At 38.1% G+C, this 17644-nt stretch overlaps 2 protein-coding genes across 4 annotated transcripts in view; one reads left to right on the top strand and one right to left on the bottom strand.

The window, feature by feature from the left end:
- Window positions 1-14045, top strand: part of p4ha2 (prolyl 4-hydroxylase, alpha polypeptide II) — a 30208-nt gene extending 16163 nt beyond the window's left edge. For 2 of the 3 annotated variants that reach the window (XM_015405030.1, XM_015405022.1), the window contains exons 9-14: window positions 863-962; window positions 1509-1562; window positions 3406-3471; window positions 6824-6892; window positions 7142-7238; window positions 13259-14045. In XM_015405030.1, coding sequence (XP_015260516.1) covers window positions 863-962; window positions 1509-1562; window positions 3406-3471; window positions 6824-6892; window positions 7142-7238; window positions 13259-13329 — 457 coding nt within the window. In that variant the 3' untranslated portion in view covers window positions 13330-14045. Of the gene's footprint in view, window positions 1-862; window positions 963-1508; window positions 1563-3285; window positions 3346-3405; window positions 3472-6823; window positions 6893-7141; window positions 7239-13258 lie in introns of all 3 variants that reach the window. The other variant, XM_015405037.1, reaches the window with a different exon arrangement.
- A 319-nt stretch (window positions 14046-14364) lies between these two features.
- The window catches only part of LOC107104581 (sodium- and chloride-dependent betaine transporter-like), a 13810-nt gene continuing 10530 nt past the window's right edge, over window positions 14365-17644 (bottom strand). Inside the window, exons 13-14 of the mRNA XM_015404606.1 lie at window positions 16315-16485; window positions 14365-16077 (exon numbers count right to left, since the gene is read on the bottom strand). Coding sequence (XP_015260092.1) covers window positions 15952-16077; window positions 16315-16485 — 297 coding nt within the window. The 3' untranslated portion in view covers window positions 14365-15951. The remainder of the gene's footprint in view (window positions 16078-16314; window positions 16486-17644) is intronic.

Below are 17644 nucleotides of genomic sequence, written 5' to 3'. Positions count from 1 at the left end.
TTGCGGGCCCACACAGCTATTACTTGTCAAACAACAGGAAATGACACAAGCCATTTCCTGTTGCCTGCACATATATAAACAAGAGAAGGACAAAGTTTTCTTCATTCCTATTGTAGACATCCAAAAATACTTGCAGTATTTTTTTTTCCAGTTATTACTTCATTTTCATTTCTTGGTTATTTTCACTTCCTTCTCGCTGGACAAACAATATGGATGGCCCATGCCAGCCAGAACATTAGGAACAAATGGAAAAGCCACAGGACACATAACATTTGCAGATGTGGTGTCCGCACGTCTCATTATTCATACAGAACGTACTTACGTCAAGCATAAATCTACTTTACAGCTACCAAGTTAGCTACCGTAATCAAACTTTCTTCCATTGGGTGCACTACAACCTATTTATTCATTCATAAGAACTCATTACTAAAGATGAGAACAGTTTAAATTTTGGTGGATGTTTTTATGAAAGCAATATTGGATGTTTTGCTAATAAAAATCCAAAATAATTACTTACTGTCCTTTATAAGGCCATGTTTATATAGCACTTCCAAACAGCAACATTGTAAAAAAAAAAAAAAAGTTTTTTTCCAAGCCAGGCACAGAGATAATTAACCAATACCTTACCTGTGAGTTATGACGGCTAGATACATTTTTAGAAGTTATAATGACTTTAACTCCTCATGAGTATTATTGTTATTACTTCTTGAAAAAAATCATTATTTATTTAAACATGTATTTTTCGTGCTTTTATTTTGAAGGCTTAACACTAAAAGATGAGAATGAATCTGGATAGGCTGCCGTTAAACATTTAATATGGACTTCCTGGATAGGTGGATATTATATTTGTTTCTTTCTTCAGTGCATGGTTGGAAGGAGAGGAGGACCCTGTGATTGAAAGGGTTAATCAGAGAATACAAGACATCACTGGCCTCACAGTAGAAACTGCAGAGTTACTCCAGGTAAGCGTCCCTTTGTTTTTACAGTCATATAAATTTACTTTGCACACCTCAAAACCCCCATTGCTGACTCTTACCAATGAACATAACTTTATGTTAATTTTTTTCCTTTAGAGTTTACATTGTGTGGCCAAAGAGGTGTCACTGTGTCATTTTATCTTAGTAAAAAATAAAAAACATATAGTGTTTGATCATTTATGGCTTATCAATTAACCCTTAAAGATTTCAATCAATTCAATTACATCAGAGGATAAAGCCTGCGGGCATGGATGTGATACAAATCTAACTCAAGGTTAAGTCATTACAATCTGAATTACTCACTATGCATCAAACAAACCGAAATCTGGAACCATTTAAAAACCAAGTAGGGATAGCATCATTTAACCTTATTTTAAACAGCCAGCATATATAAGAACAGCTGGAGTCTGGTTCCCTAACATTTACAGTATTATAAAAACATTGAAACATTTAAAGAAATGGAACATGTAAACTTAAAAAATTGATTTTATTTTCTTCTTTTAATTAACTCTGTTGTCATGGACTCATCAGGTTGCTAACTATGGTGTTGGAGGACAGTATGAGCCACATTTTGACTTCTCAAGGGTAAGTTTAGCTTTTCAGGGGCATTTTGGTGTTAAGAGAAATCTGAAAATTGCATGGGATCTTTACAATGTTTAATTTTAGATTGAGCCTGATTCTAGTCTTTACATGATCTCTGCTGTTAATCGCAGTTTTAAAAGGTCTTGCATGTATATTATATGATATTGTTTTTATTTTTTACTTTTTATGATATTTATTATATAATACCATGCTTTATTATATTATGTAGAAAAAGTTTTTTACACTATGTAATAATACTCGACATATATGAGCTAAGCTGAAAATCCTATTAATGCATCTGGCAACAACCTAAATTACCCGAAGTATTCACACTCCTTACCCTTTTCAGATTTTTGTCAAATAACAATAAAAAACTTCCAAATATTTCATGTAACAGACCAACACAAAGTAGGCCAAACTCATTAGGTGGAAAGGAAAGAAAAGTTGGATTTAAAACAGATTTCATAGTTTTAAATCCTTCCTCTTTCATTAAAAACATTCAGGAGTGGAATTGCAATGCTTTATTTTTAATACCTCCTTATTAGCACAGTTTACACTGTGCAGGAAATGTGCCTCAAATCTGGAGAAAAAAAGAGATGCCCAGTGTCATGTGACCAGATCAGACTCTGGGAAGACTAATTTGGCCTAAATCTGATCATTTTGTCTTACATTTGAACCTCTTTCATATTTTGATGATCAACAAGGAATCTTCTACTATATGCTGGTAAAGATTCTCATTCATCAAGGTCATAGTCATTCCAAAAAAAGAAAATGAAAAACAATCCACTGGACTTTTTTTGGATCTTCCACTATACCTTTAAACTTAAAAGATCAGCAGTCTCACTGCTTCTGCTAGACTTGATTTGATATCTGACCACTAAGAGATATGATACCCAAGAGATTTTATTAGGAGAAAGATGAATATTTGTGCTGTTTTAGAGTTTCATTTTAATTGCACTTAAAGAGGAACACTGTTTTTTTTTTTACATTTGGCTCTTGATTTTACGTTATTACATCATGTTCTACTCACCCATATGAGGTTTGTGTCATTTGGAGCTGTTCTGAAGATATTCGGGAGATGACGTCATACACACTCCGCTTTGTTTTGAAAAAATATAAATATAATAAATATAACTGCGGATGTCTGGGGGGCCGTGATTCGCCTTCATGTTTTCAATGCTGGCGTACCATAAATGATAAATTATGAACAGTTTAGTTTGTGGCTTCAAACCGTAGCCCATAGGAAGACGTCACTTGGATATAACCTAACGGAATATCTTCAGAACAGCTCCAAATGACACAAAACTTATATGGGTGAGAAGAACATGATGTATTAACGTAAAATCAAGGGCCCAATTAAAAAAAAAAAAACGGTGTTCCCCTTTAAGGTTTGGCAAACAATGCTCTTTTTGTACGGTTTTATTTTTTTTATTTTACTCTATACCTTTTTGATTGTTTGTCTCAATTGCCAACAGTTTTACTAAAAAGTTTATATCATGCAAGACAGAAGCAGAAGTCTTCTGAAATGAATCGATCAAAGCATGAGTAAGATTACAAATTCACTGTAACATTTTCTATTTAAGACAATATCCGCACAGTATGCCTTTATGATAAAAAGTGAAGAATGAAATTGAAATTTTAAACTTAAGTACGGTGTGTGCCCTAAGTGGCAGGCTTTTTAAAAGTGTTTCAGATAATGAGTTAAACATATAAACATCTGTTGCAGCGCCCCTTTGACAGCACTCTCAAGGTCGATGGAAATAGACTTGCTACCTTCCTAAATTATGTAAGTAATGATGTGGCCTGTTTTTATTTTGAAATTTTTTCTCTTAAATTTTTTTCATAGAAAGACGAGCCTGATGCTTTCAAAAGGTTAGGCACTGGAAATCGCTTGGCAACATTTTTAAACTACGTAAGTACAAGCGTTCGGTCGCCACTGATTGTTGACGAGATGTAGAAGCCGCTTGAGATCTTGTTTCAAATCACTATTTCAAGCCAGGAGAAACGATGATTAGAATCCATTTGCTCGGTTGCAGATGTAAAAGTTATCCATAGTAAGTTTAGTTGGTTGAATTTTGTAGATCGTTGCCCCAATTTCCCCATTCCAAGATGCCTTGATTATCAGGGTGGCTCTCATGATGCTCTTATTAGATAATCCTACTGTGTGTGCGGTGTTTCTTTAAACATTTCTATAGTTTCACTAGTTTATTTCTCAGAGAGGCAGATACTTTATCTGTGATGTTTGTTTTTAAACTGTTGTTCAGATGGAGCCAATCGATGACTGACATGGAACTCAATTTGCGCAAAAAGGCGGACATGTACAATTGCAGACTGGGGTTGCTCGTCACAGAAAGTGGTCTAAAGAAAAACAAACGTTGCTATTTTTTTTTAAATTTCAATGAAATAAAGACAAATCACTACACAGTGAGTGATTAGCCATCTAATGGCAGATAACAGCATATGGTGCTGGGATGTTAAATTTCCTAGCATGCTGTGAGGACACGTCTTTGTGAATGTTTGCACTACCACAAGATTAAAACATGAAGATTTTGTCTTGAAAGGGCATTAACTAAACATTATTCCCACGTTAAGTTTTACATTTTTAAAGCCAATTCAATGTTTTTCAACATGGTATAACTCATAGTGTGCATAGGACTTTTCACATTAATTATGTTTGAAGGGGCTATCGTGCAAGCGAAGAAGAAGATGATGTCAGGGTAAGGGAGTGGATGCAGCATGTTTTTCCTTGTATATTAACAGAATGATCAGTGTGGGGGGGAAGTGTTGGATGGCAGAGATTTAGGGACTAAGAGAAGCCTTGAATTCTTGAGAACAATGAGGAATCAAACACTAAAGGGTTGTTCAATTTTCCAGGATGTTTCCAAGGAACAATAGGAGGTACCTTTAAAGGATTACGACGACTAAGGTTCAGCATGCAGCTTGGAGTAAACAGTGATGCTGTATCTGAAGAAAGGTAGAGGTTCTCCAGGAGAAGGTTGATAGCACAATCGCATAGCACAAGTTCTGTGAGGTGGAAGGGAGAGAGCTTGATATTTGGTGACAACCAAATGAAAGTCATGACTAAGGTAGAGATTTACAGGCTCCACCTCATAAATGCATATTCCCACCAAACACAAAGTCTGCAGCTAATGATTACCGTTTTATCTCAATGTAGAATGGCAGATCTGCAGCGAAACAAAGCAGCATGAGGCGACAGTGGTGAATGTAGGGAAGTTGAACAACATGATTTTTGACGAAGTTGGCCACATCTGATCGGCACTTTGCCTGCAAATGAAGTTGAAAAATCGGAACTTTTGTTTACATTCGCATTGCAAAATCCAGCCAGGGACCAGATGTGGCTGTGAGCTACAGTGAAGGAGCGCAGCGGAGATTAGCCTTTTTAAAAATTAAAAATGGAAAATAGATATAATAATCTTGACACAGGATGAAGTAGGGATGCTTTTAAGAGGGTTTAACATGGCTTTTAAAAAAGCTATTTCAATTTAGCCCAATAAGGACTATTTCGTCAGCGCAGACGAGGCCTTCTTTCCCAAGCTCCGCTTGTGTCAGTGGGCCATCCTTCTCTGATCCTGTGTGGAATTCCTTTCATGTAGCGCAGCTAGCTTAGAGGCTACATCCAGCAACCTGTAGCCTCTCCTAGCTCTGCCTCCATGGCTGGCTTCTCCAATATAGAACTGTCATACTCCCAGGGAGCTGTAGTCTCTACATCGCCTTCAGTGATGTATCTTGCGGGTAGACAATCTGCTGCTGCGGCCAAAGCAGTTGGCTACCATAGGTTGCCAACACATGCGTTTGCCCCAGCGGGCATATCGCTCTGCCTCCTCTCCTCGCATTAGTGTGCTGATTACCCGGAGGAGTCCTCTGATCTTCCATAGTTAAAGATGGTTCTATTTTTTTCTCTACTGGTGTTCTTGCACCAATTTCCTGCTGCTCCTGTCTGAGATCCAAAAGCTGTCTCGCCTAACCCTATGTTTTTTGGGGTGATTCCTCCTATAATATGGGACGGCAGGGCCCTGAAGTGGGTCACCGATAAGCAGAAGTACGGCTGCAAATGGTACCACTGAAAAAGTTCCTGGAGGAGTTGGTGATATTCCCCGTACTTACACCATCTTCGGAGAATCTGTGAACCCAGAGATATCTACGATTTTGTTCGGCTTTCATAAGTACAAATAGCACAGCAAATTTCTCTGAGAAATCAAGGTCTGCCATTGTGGCAATCAACAACCAGCAGACTCGATGACATAGGAGCTTTAGGAGGAGAGCTCACCTGAGATCAGTTCAGGAGCGGGAGGACTGACGTCAAGACTGTTGGCTGTGATCTGGATTTGGAGGGGTTGTAGAGTAATGGAAACATCTGATAGAAGAACATCAGACTGTCAGACTTTGTTCAGGATGGCTGTTATCTGATCCAGAATTTGATTTGTGGTTTGTTTTTCTCCCGTGGATCTGATAATGGTTTTATGAAATATGATGAGGTTTTGCAGTTTAGATATCGTTTTCCTAAGGGCCGCTATTGGGTTAGTTTGGCTCAAGTGTTACCCCATAGTTTAGTGAAGTTTCACCCCAGCCATTCAAGTAGAAAGAATAACATGAAGAACCTCAGATTCTGACCATAATAGTTGGTAAAATCCCTTCAAGAAAAATTTCTTCTCACCGTGAAATGTTCTGCTATGGGGTTTGGAGCAATATATGCTGATTTGTAACGCTGCTTATTCAGTGAAGTAAACTTGTTTAGGCGTCTTTGTAAAGATATAGGCAACAATAATTTTTAGAAACCTTTTGAGCAGTGAAACACATTCGTAAGTCAGAGTTCAATCTGAACCGTTATCTTGGCTGTTCTCACTTTGCACAAATGTCAACCCCAAACAGGGTTCAAGTGATTCGATTTTATTAGCGTTGCATAAACAATCCTGAAGTGTTTCAGAAACAGAATTCATCAGTTATTGCCACTGCTCAAAGATGCAGTGACATGGAAAATAATTTTTCTCTGGTCACTTTAAAAGCCTGACGTACTCTGCAACATATAGACATTTTCATGTATTTGTTTACAGACAAGTACGAGGTGGCTGACTGTTAAACTCCCACTGCATTTTTACTAAAAATAGTGGTTAATGTAAAAAGGCATAGAAGATAAATATAACTTATAAATATAACTATCCAGAAAAATGTAGTATTAGTATTTCTAATGCGGTTATACTAATTAATTTATTTATTTTTTTATCTGGTGTTTTTTTTTCCCACAGATGAGTGATGTTGAGGCAGGAGGTGCTACGGTCTTCCCTGATTTTGGTGCAGCAATCTGGCCAAAGAAGGTAATACAACTGGAATGTGCTGAACAGTATGGTGTTGCTGGTTTGGGGTTTTTTAACTAGGTACATAAAAGTTTCTTTAATGTTTTTTTTTTTTTTTTTATTTCTCTTTGTAAAAGATAAGCAAAAAAAAAATCTCCACAATAGGCTGATGATTCTGATGATGAAGGCTGGTTTCCCGTGGCTCAACTTTTTAAAATATTGATTATAAACAATGATTTTTACTATAATTCTGTTTTCATTTGACTACAGGGAACATCAGTGTTCTGGTATAATCTTTTTAGAAGTGGAGAAGGAGACTACAGAACCAGACATGCAGCATGTCCAGTGCTTGTAGGAAGTAAATGGGGTAAGTCAGTGAAATCAGTGATTTGATTTCACATTGGCTCATTTATGATTGTGGTATCACTAGTTTGTACCCAAAATTCAGATATCAGTCAGGCCCTTCATATAACTAATGTTAGCATATAGTGCTTTAATCCTACTCCGTACTGGATTTGAATGGGGAGAGCAGAGCTTTAAAGAAGGTGCTAAGCTATTTGTGTTTACAATTCAGCAGACACATTGACCATGTGCAAATTGATTTTCCAAATCAGATACTCGACTATCGGGAAACGGGATAGATGGACCCAGTAGGAAAGTGAGACAGCCAGTTGGAAAGTTCAAAACGTGTATTAAAACAGAATAGAAACAAAGTGCACTGCTGTGGATCGGCGGCTCGCGGTGGCTGCAGGAGGTGACTGACACTCTCTGGTGGAAGGAAACACTGGTTAGTGACCACGATCATCTCACAGAAGATGATAATCTCAGTGAGTCGCTTACCTGGTGTCACAGTTCAGTCCATCCCCCTAAAAAGGGGTGCGATCCAGCCGACGGGCTGACAACCAGACACGGAGTGCGTGGCTCAGAGCGTCCCTGATGCTGCAGCCCTAGGAAGATGCAGGAGCCTGATCCAGGTCAAAGGAAGACAGAGCAGGCAGTAAGAGTTAAGGAATCCAGAAAACCTATGCTTTATCAGAGGTTTCCACCCAAACAGGAACAGCAGGCCCAGACTTCCAGAAATCTACAGAGCTTTCAGGCAGGTTCATAGTCCAGAGTCAGACAGGTACAGAAGTGTGCCCACACAGACACGCACAGAAGCAAACAGGCAGGCTCAGTGGTAGAGGGAAGCTGTGATGAGACGTGGAACCAGGATTTCAGCAGGACTTTAAACTGGTCCCCTCCTAGGAGCTATGCTTACGGGAATAAAACTGACCCTCTCCACGTTCCGAGCCAAAACCCTGAGGGCTCTTTGGAGAGGGACCAAGACAGAAGATGAGACAGTCACGAAAACCCCCTAAATCCACTGGCTGCCAGGAAGCAGGACACAAACCTTGAAACTAAACCAAAAACGATCCAAACAGAACACAAGACACAAAACCTTGATCTGGCCTGGATAGCTGGGCTACACCGAATATAAAGCAGTACCTATAGGTGGATGAGATCAGAGATTGGGCAGAACTAGGCAGGTGAGTGAAATGAGCAATTAAGGCCAGCTATCAGAGCAGATCATGACTCTCAACAGTTCTTGCATCTTTTTAGTGCTTCTGTCCAGTCAGGGACTAGAACCGTATATGCTCTTGAAAAGGTGCAAAAAGAAAGAAGCGAAGTGTTTCAACATACAAGCAAAATAAAGTCGAAAATAACAGAGTTGTGGCTGTCAAATAAAAATGATTCTGAGGTTAAACAATACATACAAAAGTTCAATACGCTATGTGAAAAGCATTATCTCTCTATGGTACCCTGCGAAATGATTTTAATTTGCCTGAGGACAAGCAACAATAACAAAATGCCTGGTTTCAGGAGAAAGGAGCCGCAAATAACGAGTTTGTAAATAAAGTGTACACTTGGTTGAAAGAAAATAAGTGTGTAATGAACTTAATGGCACTAACGTTCAAGTGGAGAACGGTTGTGGTGTGGTCAGTGATAACATAAACCCTGAGGATAGTGTTTTTAAACGTTTCAACAAGCGTTCTAAGCGCAGTCATGCGCCCAGCACTTCCTCTGCTCGTAAGCAAGCCTTAGCCAATCAAGCAGCCTTACAGGCAAAAGCAAAGTCTTTGAAAAGGAAACATGAATTGGAGAAATTAGGGCAGATATATAGACTGAAAGCTGATAAGATAAGAAAGCAAAAGGAACAAGCGGAACTGGATGCGCAAATAGCTGCTGCAGCTGCACACCTTTCTGTGTTGGAAAGCAGTAGTGTTGGAGGAAAATCTAAATCGATGTCCGATGGAATGAACTCTTATGTCAGTAAGGGACTTAAAGAGGCAAAGACGCACTGAAATTAACCCAAAGGTGAAATAATTTGTGCCGAATACAACCACATGCACTGGTATTTACTGCTACTGCTCCCATTGCACCAGCTGTGAGAAAAAAGTTTACTGCAATACAAAATCAGAGGATCAGCCACAACACCCAAAACAACCACTGTATGGCGCTGTTAGAACGGATTCAAAGTTGGATGGATTACCTTTTTGTAAACGTCAACCCAAAAACTTTTCCCTTTCAACCAACAGATCTACAATGACAAGTAACACACAAGGTACAAATGCAACTACAATTAATTTATCCATAAATTCCAAATGATTATGTAATCTGTACCCATCCCAGTTTTTGATGACAATCCTTTAGAGTGTATTCTTTTCCTAAGAGCGTTGGAACATTGTGTGGGAAAAAAAGATAAACAATGATCAGGACTGTCTGTACTTTTTAAAATAATATACCAGGGCAGCCAAGAAAGCTAAAGCTTTAAGGAGCTGTATGCACATGCCATCACAGCAGGGCTACCAGCGAGCAATGAACTCCAAATGGAGCACTTTGGAAATGAACGTCAAATTACTTCTGCGTACATGGAGAAAGTGTTTGCCTGGCCAGTCATAAAATATGAGGATGTTGCAGGAATTTGCCTTGTTCTTACCTGGCTGCTGTAATGCAATGTTAGAAATACAGTACATGGAGGAGTTGAATGTTCTATGTCATATAAGGCAAGTAATCATGAAATTGCCCTATAAAATCTGTGAAAGATGGAGAATAACAGCTTATAAACTGCAAGAGTGTCAAGGCTTCCAAGTCACATTTAATGATATGGTCAGCTTTCTTGAGCAACAAGTAAAGATCCTGTCCCATCCACTGTTTGGAGACATCTATGACACCAAGCCAAGCCCTATGATGAGAGGACCACTTAAGACTAAATCCTCATTAAAGGCCAACATCAAAGGCAGCAGCTTTGTAACATCAGTCTCAGTCCCGGGCAGTGCCTCTGCTCCAACAGTTTACAAGCAGCCAATTGTCCCAAATAATCCTCCCTCATCCTCCCGTCTTTACTGCAAACAGCCTCATTTAATATCAAAGTGCCAAGAACTGCAAGGAATTTCTGCAAGGAGAAAATTGAATTCCTGAGAGGGACAGGAGTATGTTTTGGATGCTTTAAGCTTGGCCACATTAGTAAGGAATGCAGAAGTCTTCTAACCTGCGACAAATTCTATCTAAAGCACCCCACTATTCTGCAGTCCAACATTCTGCTGTGCACCATGGGTCAAGAAAAACTGGTGCCTAGCCATTGTGTTTCTGGACTAGAGATTTCTGAGCTGGAAGAAAACAACTTCATAGAGCTTCCAGAGGTCTACATACAAGAATCCATACCTGTTTCAAGGATCAACATTCCCCATCAGCAAGATGTTGAGAAATGGGAATATTTAAAAAAATATATTAAGATCCCCGTATTGGTTGCTGATGTTGGGCTTTTTATTGGGACAAATACACCAAAGCTCCTTGAGCCATGGGAGATTATTAACAGCAAAGGTGATGGACCCTATGCCGTGAGAACCCTATTAGGATGGGTCATAAATAGACCTTTAAGGAGTGGAAATGGTGTCCAGAAGAGCTGTCCTACTGTTTACACTAAACAGATTTCCATTGTCAAATTGGAGGAGCTGTTGGTGTCTCAATACAATATGGAGTTCAGTGAGAAGACACTGGAAGAAGAGCATGAAATGTCAATTGAGGACACAAGGTCCATGGAAATATGGGAACAATCAGCTTGTATCCAAGATGGACATTACTGCATGGATTTGCCTTTTAATAAGAATGAAATAATCATGCCCAATAACCGGTGTATTGTAGAGCAATGCATTCAAAGCCTCAAAAGAAAATTTGACAGGAACAAGGCCTATAAGGAAGAATATACAGCATTTGTTACCAACCTGATTGACAAAGGCTATGCTAAAGTTCCTCATGACCAGCTGGAACCTAAGGATGGAGGTGTGTGGTACCTGCCTCATCACGGAGTTTACCACCCAAATAAAAGAGGACCTTGCAAGTCGTGTTTAATTGTGGAGCAAGCTATAAAGGCACCTTGTTGAATAGCCAGCTGCTACAGGGGCCGGATTTTACAAATTCCCTGTTCGGTGTGCTCACCCGATTCCGAGAGGAGAACATTGCATTGATGACAGACATCCAGGCTATGTTTCATCAAGTGAAGGTGTCAGAGAAACATATGGATTTTCTCCGCTTCTTGTGGTGGCCATTAGGAGATGCATCAGTCAGCCCAGTTGAACACAGGATGAAAGTGCATATCTTTGGAGCTGCCTCATCACCAAGCTGTACCCATTGTGCTTTAAGAAAGACAGCAGCAGATAATATCAACAGCTAGAACAAGTATGTGACTGACACCATTTACAAAAAGCACTGGGCCTCAGCTGGAGTGCAAAGAGTAATGCATTAAGCTTTTAACATGCATGGCATTCGCTCAATGGTCAGTTCAATCTATGACCCTCTTGGCTTCTTGGTACCTTACACTCTCCAGTCTATGTCACAATTTTGGTTATCATGGTATCAGGACCTGGAGAAAATAGCAGGGTTTAAAGTGAGGCATTGCATCGAGCCAAATAGTTTTAAAGGGTGTCTACTTGCCCAGTTGCATCATTTTGCAGATGGTAGTGGACATGGATATGGGACAGTGTCTTATTTGAGGCTACAAGATGAAGGCGGAAATGTGTATTTGGCATAATGTTTGGAAAGGCTAGAGTAGCTCTAATAAAGCAGACAGCAATTCCCCGCCTTGAACTCACTGCCGCTGTGTTGGCTGTCAAGGTGGACAGAATGTTGAAAAGGGAGCTCTCTATCCAGCTGAATAGCTCAAGCTTCTGGACAGAGAGTCAGACGGTGTTGAGATACATCAATAATGATACCAAACGATTTCACACCTTCGTTGCAAATAGTGGCTGCAATAAGAGAGGCTACCAATGTGTTTCAGTGGAGGTACATCAGTTCCAAGTCCAATCCAGCAGATGAGGCCTCCAGAGGTCTGTCTGCAGACAGTTTTATGTCATGCTAGAGGTGGATAAATGGCCCGGATTTCCTCCAAAGGCCCGAGCAGGAGTGGCCAGAGCCCTTTGAACCCCACCCTGTTTGCTCTGAGGACCCAGAAGTGAAAAGGGATATCCTGATAAATGCCAATGACACACAGCCACATGATGCTACTACTAAGTTTTTCCGTTATTTTTCATGCTGGGCCAAACTTAAGATGTCAGTTGCTTGGTTGTTCAAATTAAAGGATATTCTGCTGAGCTTGAGTGCGAAGAGGAAAGATTTGATGGCAGTTGGTCAATCTGTTGACCCTTCTATAGCTCCTAGGAGGATAGAAGAGGTTGATGACCAAGCTACCATAGCTAAGTTGCCTGGTTACCATCACTGCCCCAAGTGCCCCAATGACCACGGGCACCACAGATGCCTTGAATATATATATATATATATATATATATATATGTGCCCCAATGACCACGGGCACCACAGATGCCTTGAATATATATATATATATATATATATATATATATATATATATATATATATATATATATATATATATATATATATATTTTTTTTTTTTTTGAGGTTGAAAGGATTCTGGCATGAAGAAAGTGAATTCTTCTGTGGTTAAACTTCAGAGACACAGATTCCTGCATTGTTATTGTTAGATGCCATCAATCAACCAAAATGTGTGGGTCTGTCAATTATGTTATATTCCAAGTACTTCGTGTTCTGCCAAACTTCTCCCTTCACTAGGTAACTTGTCTAGACAGGTCAGAAGTTGTGCTTGTAGGTAGAGGAACATATATAATTTTACTCAATTAAAAACAAAGCCTTTTTCAATAAGATCATAAAAGGTTAAATTAAAATGAAATTAAAGAGTTAGGTTTTTCTCTGCAAAGTCGAACCAATAGAGTGACTGTACTTTTAAACAAAAATATGCTCCGTATTATAGAAACAGTAACATTTCTAAATGATATTGTCCTTAAACATCCTTTTATCTTTTTTTTGTATGAATAGTGTCAAACAAGTGGATACATGAGCGTGGACAAGAATTCAGGAGACCATGCGGCCTCACAGAAGTGGACTGAAGGTTGCCTCACGTCTATACCCAGCCTCTTTGGTGCCTGTTTCGGTCAAAATTTTGCAACCAGACACATAGCCAATGGTTTGCAGGGAATCCTACATCAATGAGGCGAAGTTCCTCAACTTCCGTTCTATATGATAATTTAATCAGAAAAAAAAAAGAAAAATTGATATCAATATCTACATTAAAAACTAAAACATAACCAACACTCAATTTTCTCAAGGATTTATTTTCAGATATATACTATTTATTTATTTTTCTGGTCATTTTCTCTATTGATTAAAGCCCTAATGGTATAACGTAAGCTTTCGGATGAACATTTTCCTTTAATTGTGCCAATTTAGTAGCTTTTATGGACCTGCAGAGGACCAACTGTCTAATTGATTTGATGTGTTTGTCAAATGGATTCACCTAGTTTATGTTTTATAAACTTTACCTATGCTGACCTTTGCCTTGATGTTTTTTTTTTGTTTTTTGTTGTTCTTTTTGTTCTTTTGTAACTGCTTTTTATCTGGTGCTGAAAAAGTTCAACACTTAAAAGCATTTAAAAAATTTTTGCATTGAAATTTGGTCTAGAAATGTAACAATTCCCCTGCAAAGTGCACACAAACCCTTTCCACAAATTATGTATATTGTTTTTATTTATAGTGTGTTTAAATGATGACATTTTGTATTCTCATTCCTCAAGATGGCAACCAAAAAGTCAATAAACAGTGTGTTTTATTGAAATGCTATGTAGATCTTGTTTATCAATTTCAAGGTGTAATAAGTTATTATTCTTGATAAAACATTGCTTACAACTATAAACTGACCCAGTGGCTGTATGCCATCAATTCCTGCGAGGGCCAGAGATAATTATGTTAACGAACAAGTGTAAAAGAGTTTGGCCAAATCAAAAAAGAATCAATATAAGTACATCCAGCTAAAGTTTCTACGGGCTGCAGTAGTCCAGGCAAGGAGAGATTAACTCTAGTTCTGTTTATCACAATATCAGAACAGTTGGAAATAAATGATTCATGACAGGCTTCAAAGAACAAAGAATTTACGTTTAATAGATCTTTAAAGTGAACAATGACATGTAAAGCATTCAGTGTCTTAAAGCAATGAACAACATTTAAATATTGAAAATATTTGGTCATAGCAACAAGAGCTACAAAACCCCCTTTACAAATCTTACATTCAAACTACACATCCAGTTACAAATAAACCACAATTCACATATTTATTCTGAGTAATAAGAAACTATACAGCACATTAGGTCCTTAGAATAGGGGTTAAATTATTTGATGATGTTTAAGAAAATATTTAGAGAAGTGGATCCAGCTTTGTTCCAGGAATGGCTCGTAAATGAATGACAGAAACATCTACTAGATTATTCTAACATTTGTCAGTCTGATTTCAACATTTATAACATGTCTTTCCAACCTTATTAAGAAGCCTGAACATGTTGGAGCACTTGGAATGCAGTATGTGACTGAACCTTCGGGACAGAGTGCCTTAAGGGCAACCCTCTGTGTTCTGGAAAAAGTACAATAGGTAATAGGTAGGTGGCAAGAAGTACTAGAGATGTCTGTGGTAAGGGAAAATTATAGTGGAAATAATTTTTTATTAGCTTGGTGTTTGACTGACACATAGCAAAGAGGTTTTGCCACAAGGCACTGAAGCATTTAACCAGATCTCTTGAAAGCTTTTAAGTTTGGTTGCTGCAGAATGGTGAGGTGTTAGATAACATCAGCACCTTCTTACATCTAAAAGCTTTCATTTTCAAAATATTTGAAAACACTAATACACATGTTAAAACCAAATGTTGGAATTTATATATTAAAATCTGAATCACTACAAGTATTTTTAGAATAATCTACTGACATCCATTTAGTTAAAATTTTCAATTTAGTTCTTTTTAGTGAAAACTTTTTATGCTTTCAACCCTTTCTCCTTTTTAGATTTTTGTATTTTTATGTTAAAAGCTTTAGGATTTGTTTCTCAGATGATGGATAGTTTTCATTTCAAGAATCTGCCAGCGTAGACTGCCAAATGTAGACGTCATTTGGACATAAATCATGTTGTCTATTCAATATCATCTCAACCAATCTTTGCACAGTGAGTTACTTATATAGCACTTTATCAAGCAAGAGACCCCCAAAGGACTTAACATCCAGTCATTCATCCGTTCACACACACATTCAAATGCTGATGCTGATGATGATGATAAGGTACATTGTAGCCACTGCTGTCCTGGGGCACACTGACATAAGTAAGGCTGCTGTACAACTTGTGCCACTGGCACCTCGGACCTCCAATAGCAGCCATGGTGGCCCAAGTATAGAACGATGGAGACATAGGATACTTAAGGTATACGTGTTCCTATTGTCTCAGTCCGAGGGAGCTTTGTTTACTGTACCTGGCACATAGAAACATTTTATTTACAAATAAAAAAATCTCCTTTTAAACAACTATCCTAAAAAAAATTCTCCCATGTAGTCCATTAACAAGAGACAGAAGCTTTTATCTGTTTACCAAGGAGATGCCACATCAAAAGCTCAACTCAGCTTTGTTGTTCCAACCTAAGTGTTCAGTCACCTTAGGGTTTATAATTATTGCCCGATTTTAAGATGGAGAGTAATTATTACTCTTTCCGGGCTCCATACAAAGGTTTGAGCTCCGTGTACAGAGCCTTGCTCTCGCTTTCTGGTGCAGGGGGCGGACACATCTGATCCAAGGGGACGACAGGCTTGCAGAGAGATAAGAAACGCTGAGAGGAAAAGAAAAAACATGAAAAAGCCATGTGAATATTCTGAAAATGCTGTAACCTCCATCTTTTGCTGTATCTTTTTCTATATTTTTCTTTTTTAGAAGCAGCCTTTCCCCAAATTAAGTAAAACTGAAAGAAAAACTGTCACACAATATTTCCTTTTTTTTTTCTAAAATAATGCATTTTGCTCGGTAACTTGTTTTTATTTGATTAGTCTTCTGCTGTGATCATTCTTACCTGTTGGTATGTGCCTTGTCCTTGGAATAATTTAAAAAGCACAAACAGAGGGATGAGTGAAAGAGAGACACTGGCAATAAACCATCCCAACACATTCGCCCATAGTGGATAAACGTAGGAGTTACTGAACTTCAGTGGAGAGTATTTGATTATCGAGAAGATGAAGGTTCCCTGTGAGGAGATAAGATGGAGTGGATTAAAAAAATGTATAAACTGGAAGCCACTATCATTCAAACGACAGGTTTTCTACAGCTTTAGGTCTTGTGGCTTAAATCACAGAGGGAGATGTTTGATTTTGTGTAGGGTGAAAATGTTCTATTTTGATTTAATATGGTCATTTCAGTATATCAATTGACAACCATCCTTTTTTAATTTAATTTCTCATATTTAGGGGGGGGTACATTTAAATGATCAACATGGAATATATTAAAGACATATCCTGATATAAAGATAAGCTTCAAAAGAGCTTAATTAATAAAAAACTGACATTCTAAACATGGGGAGGTGATTACAAATCGTGTACAAATATATTTAGGTAGGCTGAAAAATTAAACAGAAGCCTATGAATTGTTTCACATGTTTTCATTCACATTAAATATTCACGCTACAGAATTCAAGCCTACAGAAACAAATAAATTCAACATAAATTTTCAGATGTTGTTTTCTTGAAAGGAATTGAAATAAAATGTTTAAGGAATATAATTTTGAGGAGTGGCTGCAGTGCAAATTAGTTTTAGGGTTGGAATCTCTGCATTTTATAACCTCTCAAAACCCTCCAGTTTTAAAGCGTTTACAAATAATAACTCAGAATGCATGAAAATTACACTGGTAAAATGTTTACCAATATAGACATGTTCGACAATGTTGGAAAGCTTAGATTCTCCACCATTCAACTACCAAGTTCATTTTATGAACATAGCGAGCACCAAAGCACAATTAACATAAATATAGCAGCATGTCAAAATGTACCATGATAAAGCAGCCACAACAAGAAAGCATGTCTTTATTACTACTGTTTAAAAAAGTCTTTTCGAGAAAACAAAAAAAAAACTTTCAGTCATGTTTGAGCTGATGCAGCTTGAGTGTTTTACTCCACTAATTTCCATGTATATGTTCAGAAACTAGAAGGCGTTAGCTTTCAAATAATGTATCACGCATCTATTTGCTTTTCCAATTGGGTCAGTTTATCCTCATTATTATGAAACCGTACGAAAAGTTATGCACCGTAATTTCGTACGTTTTGGACGTTTTTTTTCGTCGTATGCGCATCTGACGCACCATTCACGAAAATAGAATATAAAAAACAATTAGCCCTAACCCTGACCCTAAC

This window comes from Cyprinodon variegatus, unplaced genomic scaffold (assembly GCF_000732505.1).
Source record: "Cyprinodon variegatus isolate N-32 unplaced genomic scaffold, C_variegatus-1.0 Scaffold36, whole genome shotgun sequence".
Taxonomy (NCBI): Eukaryota; Metazoa; Chordata; class Actinopteri; order Cyprinodontiformes; family Cyprinodontidae; genus Cyprinodon; species Cyprinodon variegatus.
Note: the sequence above shows the minus strand (reverse complement) of the source record. Positions and strands in the feature narration are given on the sequence as shown.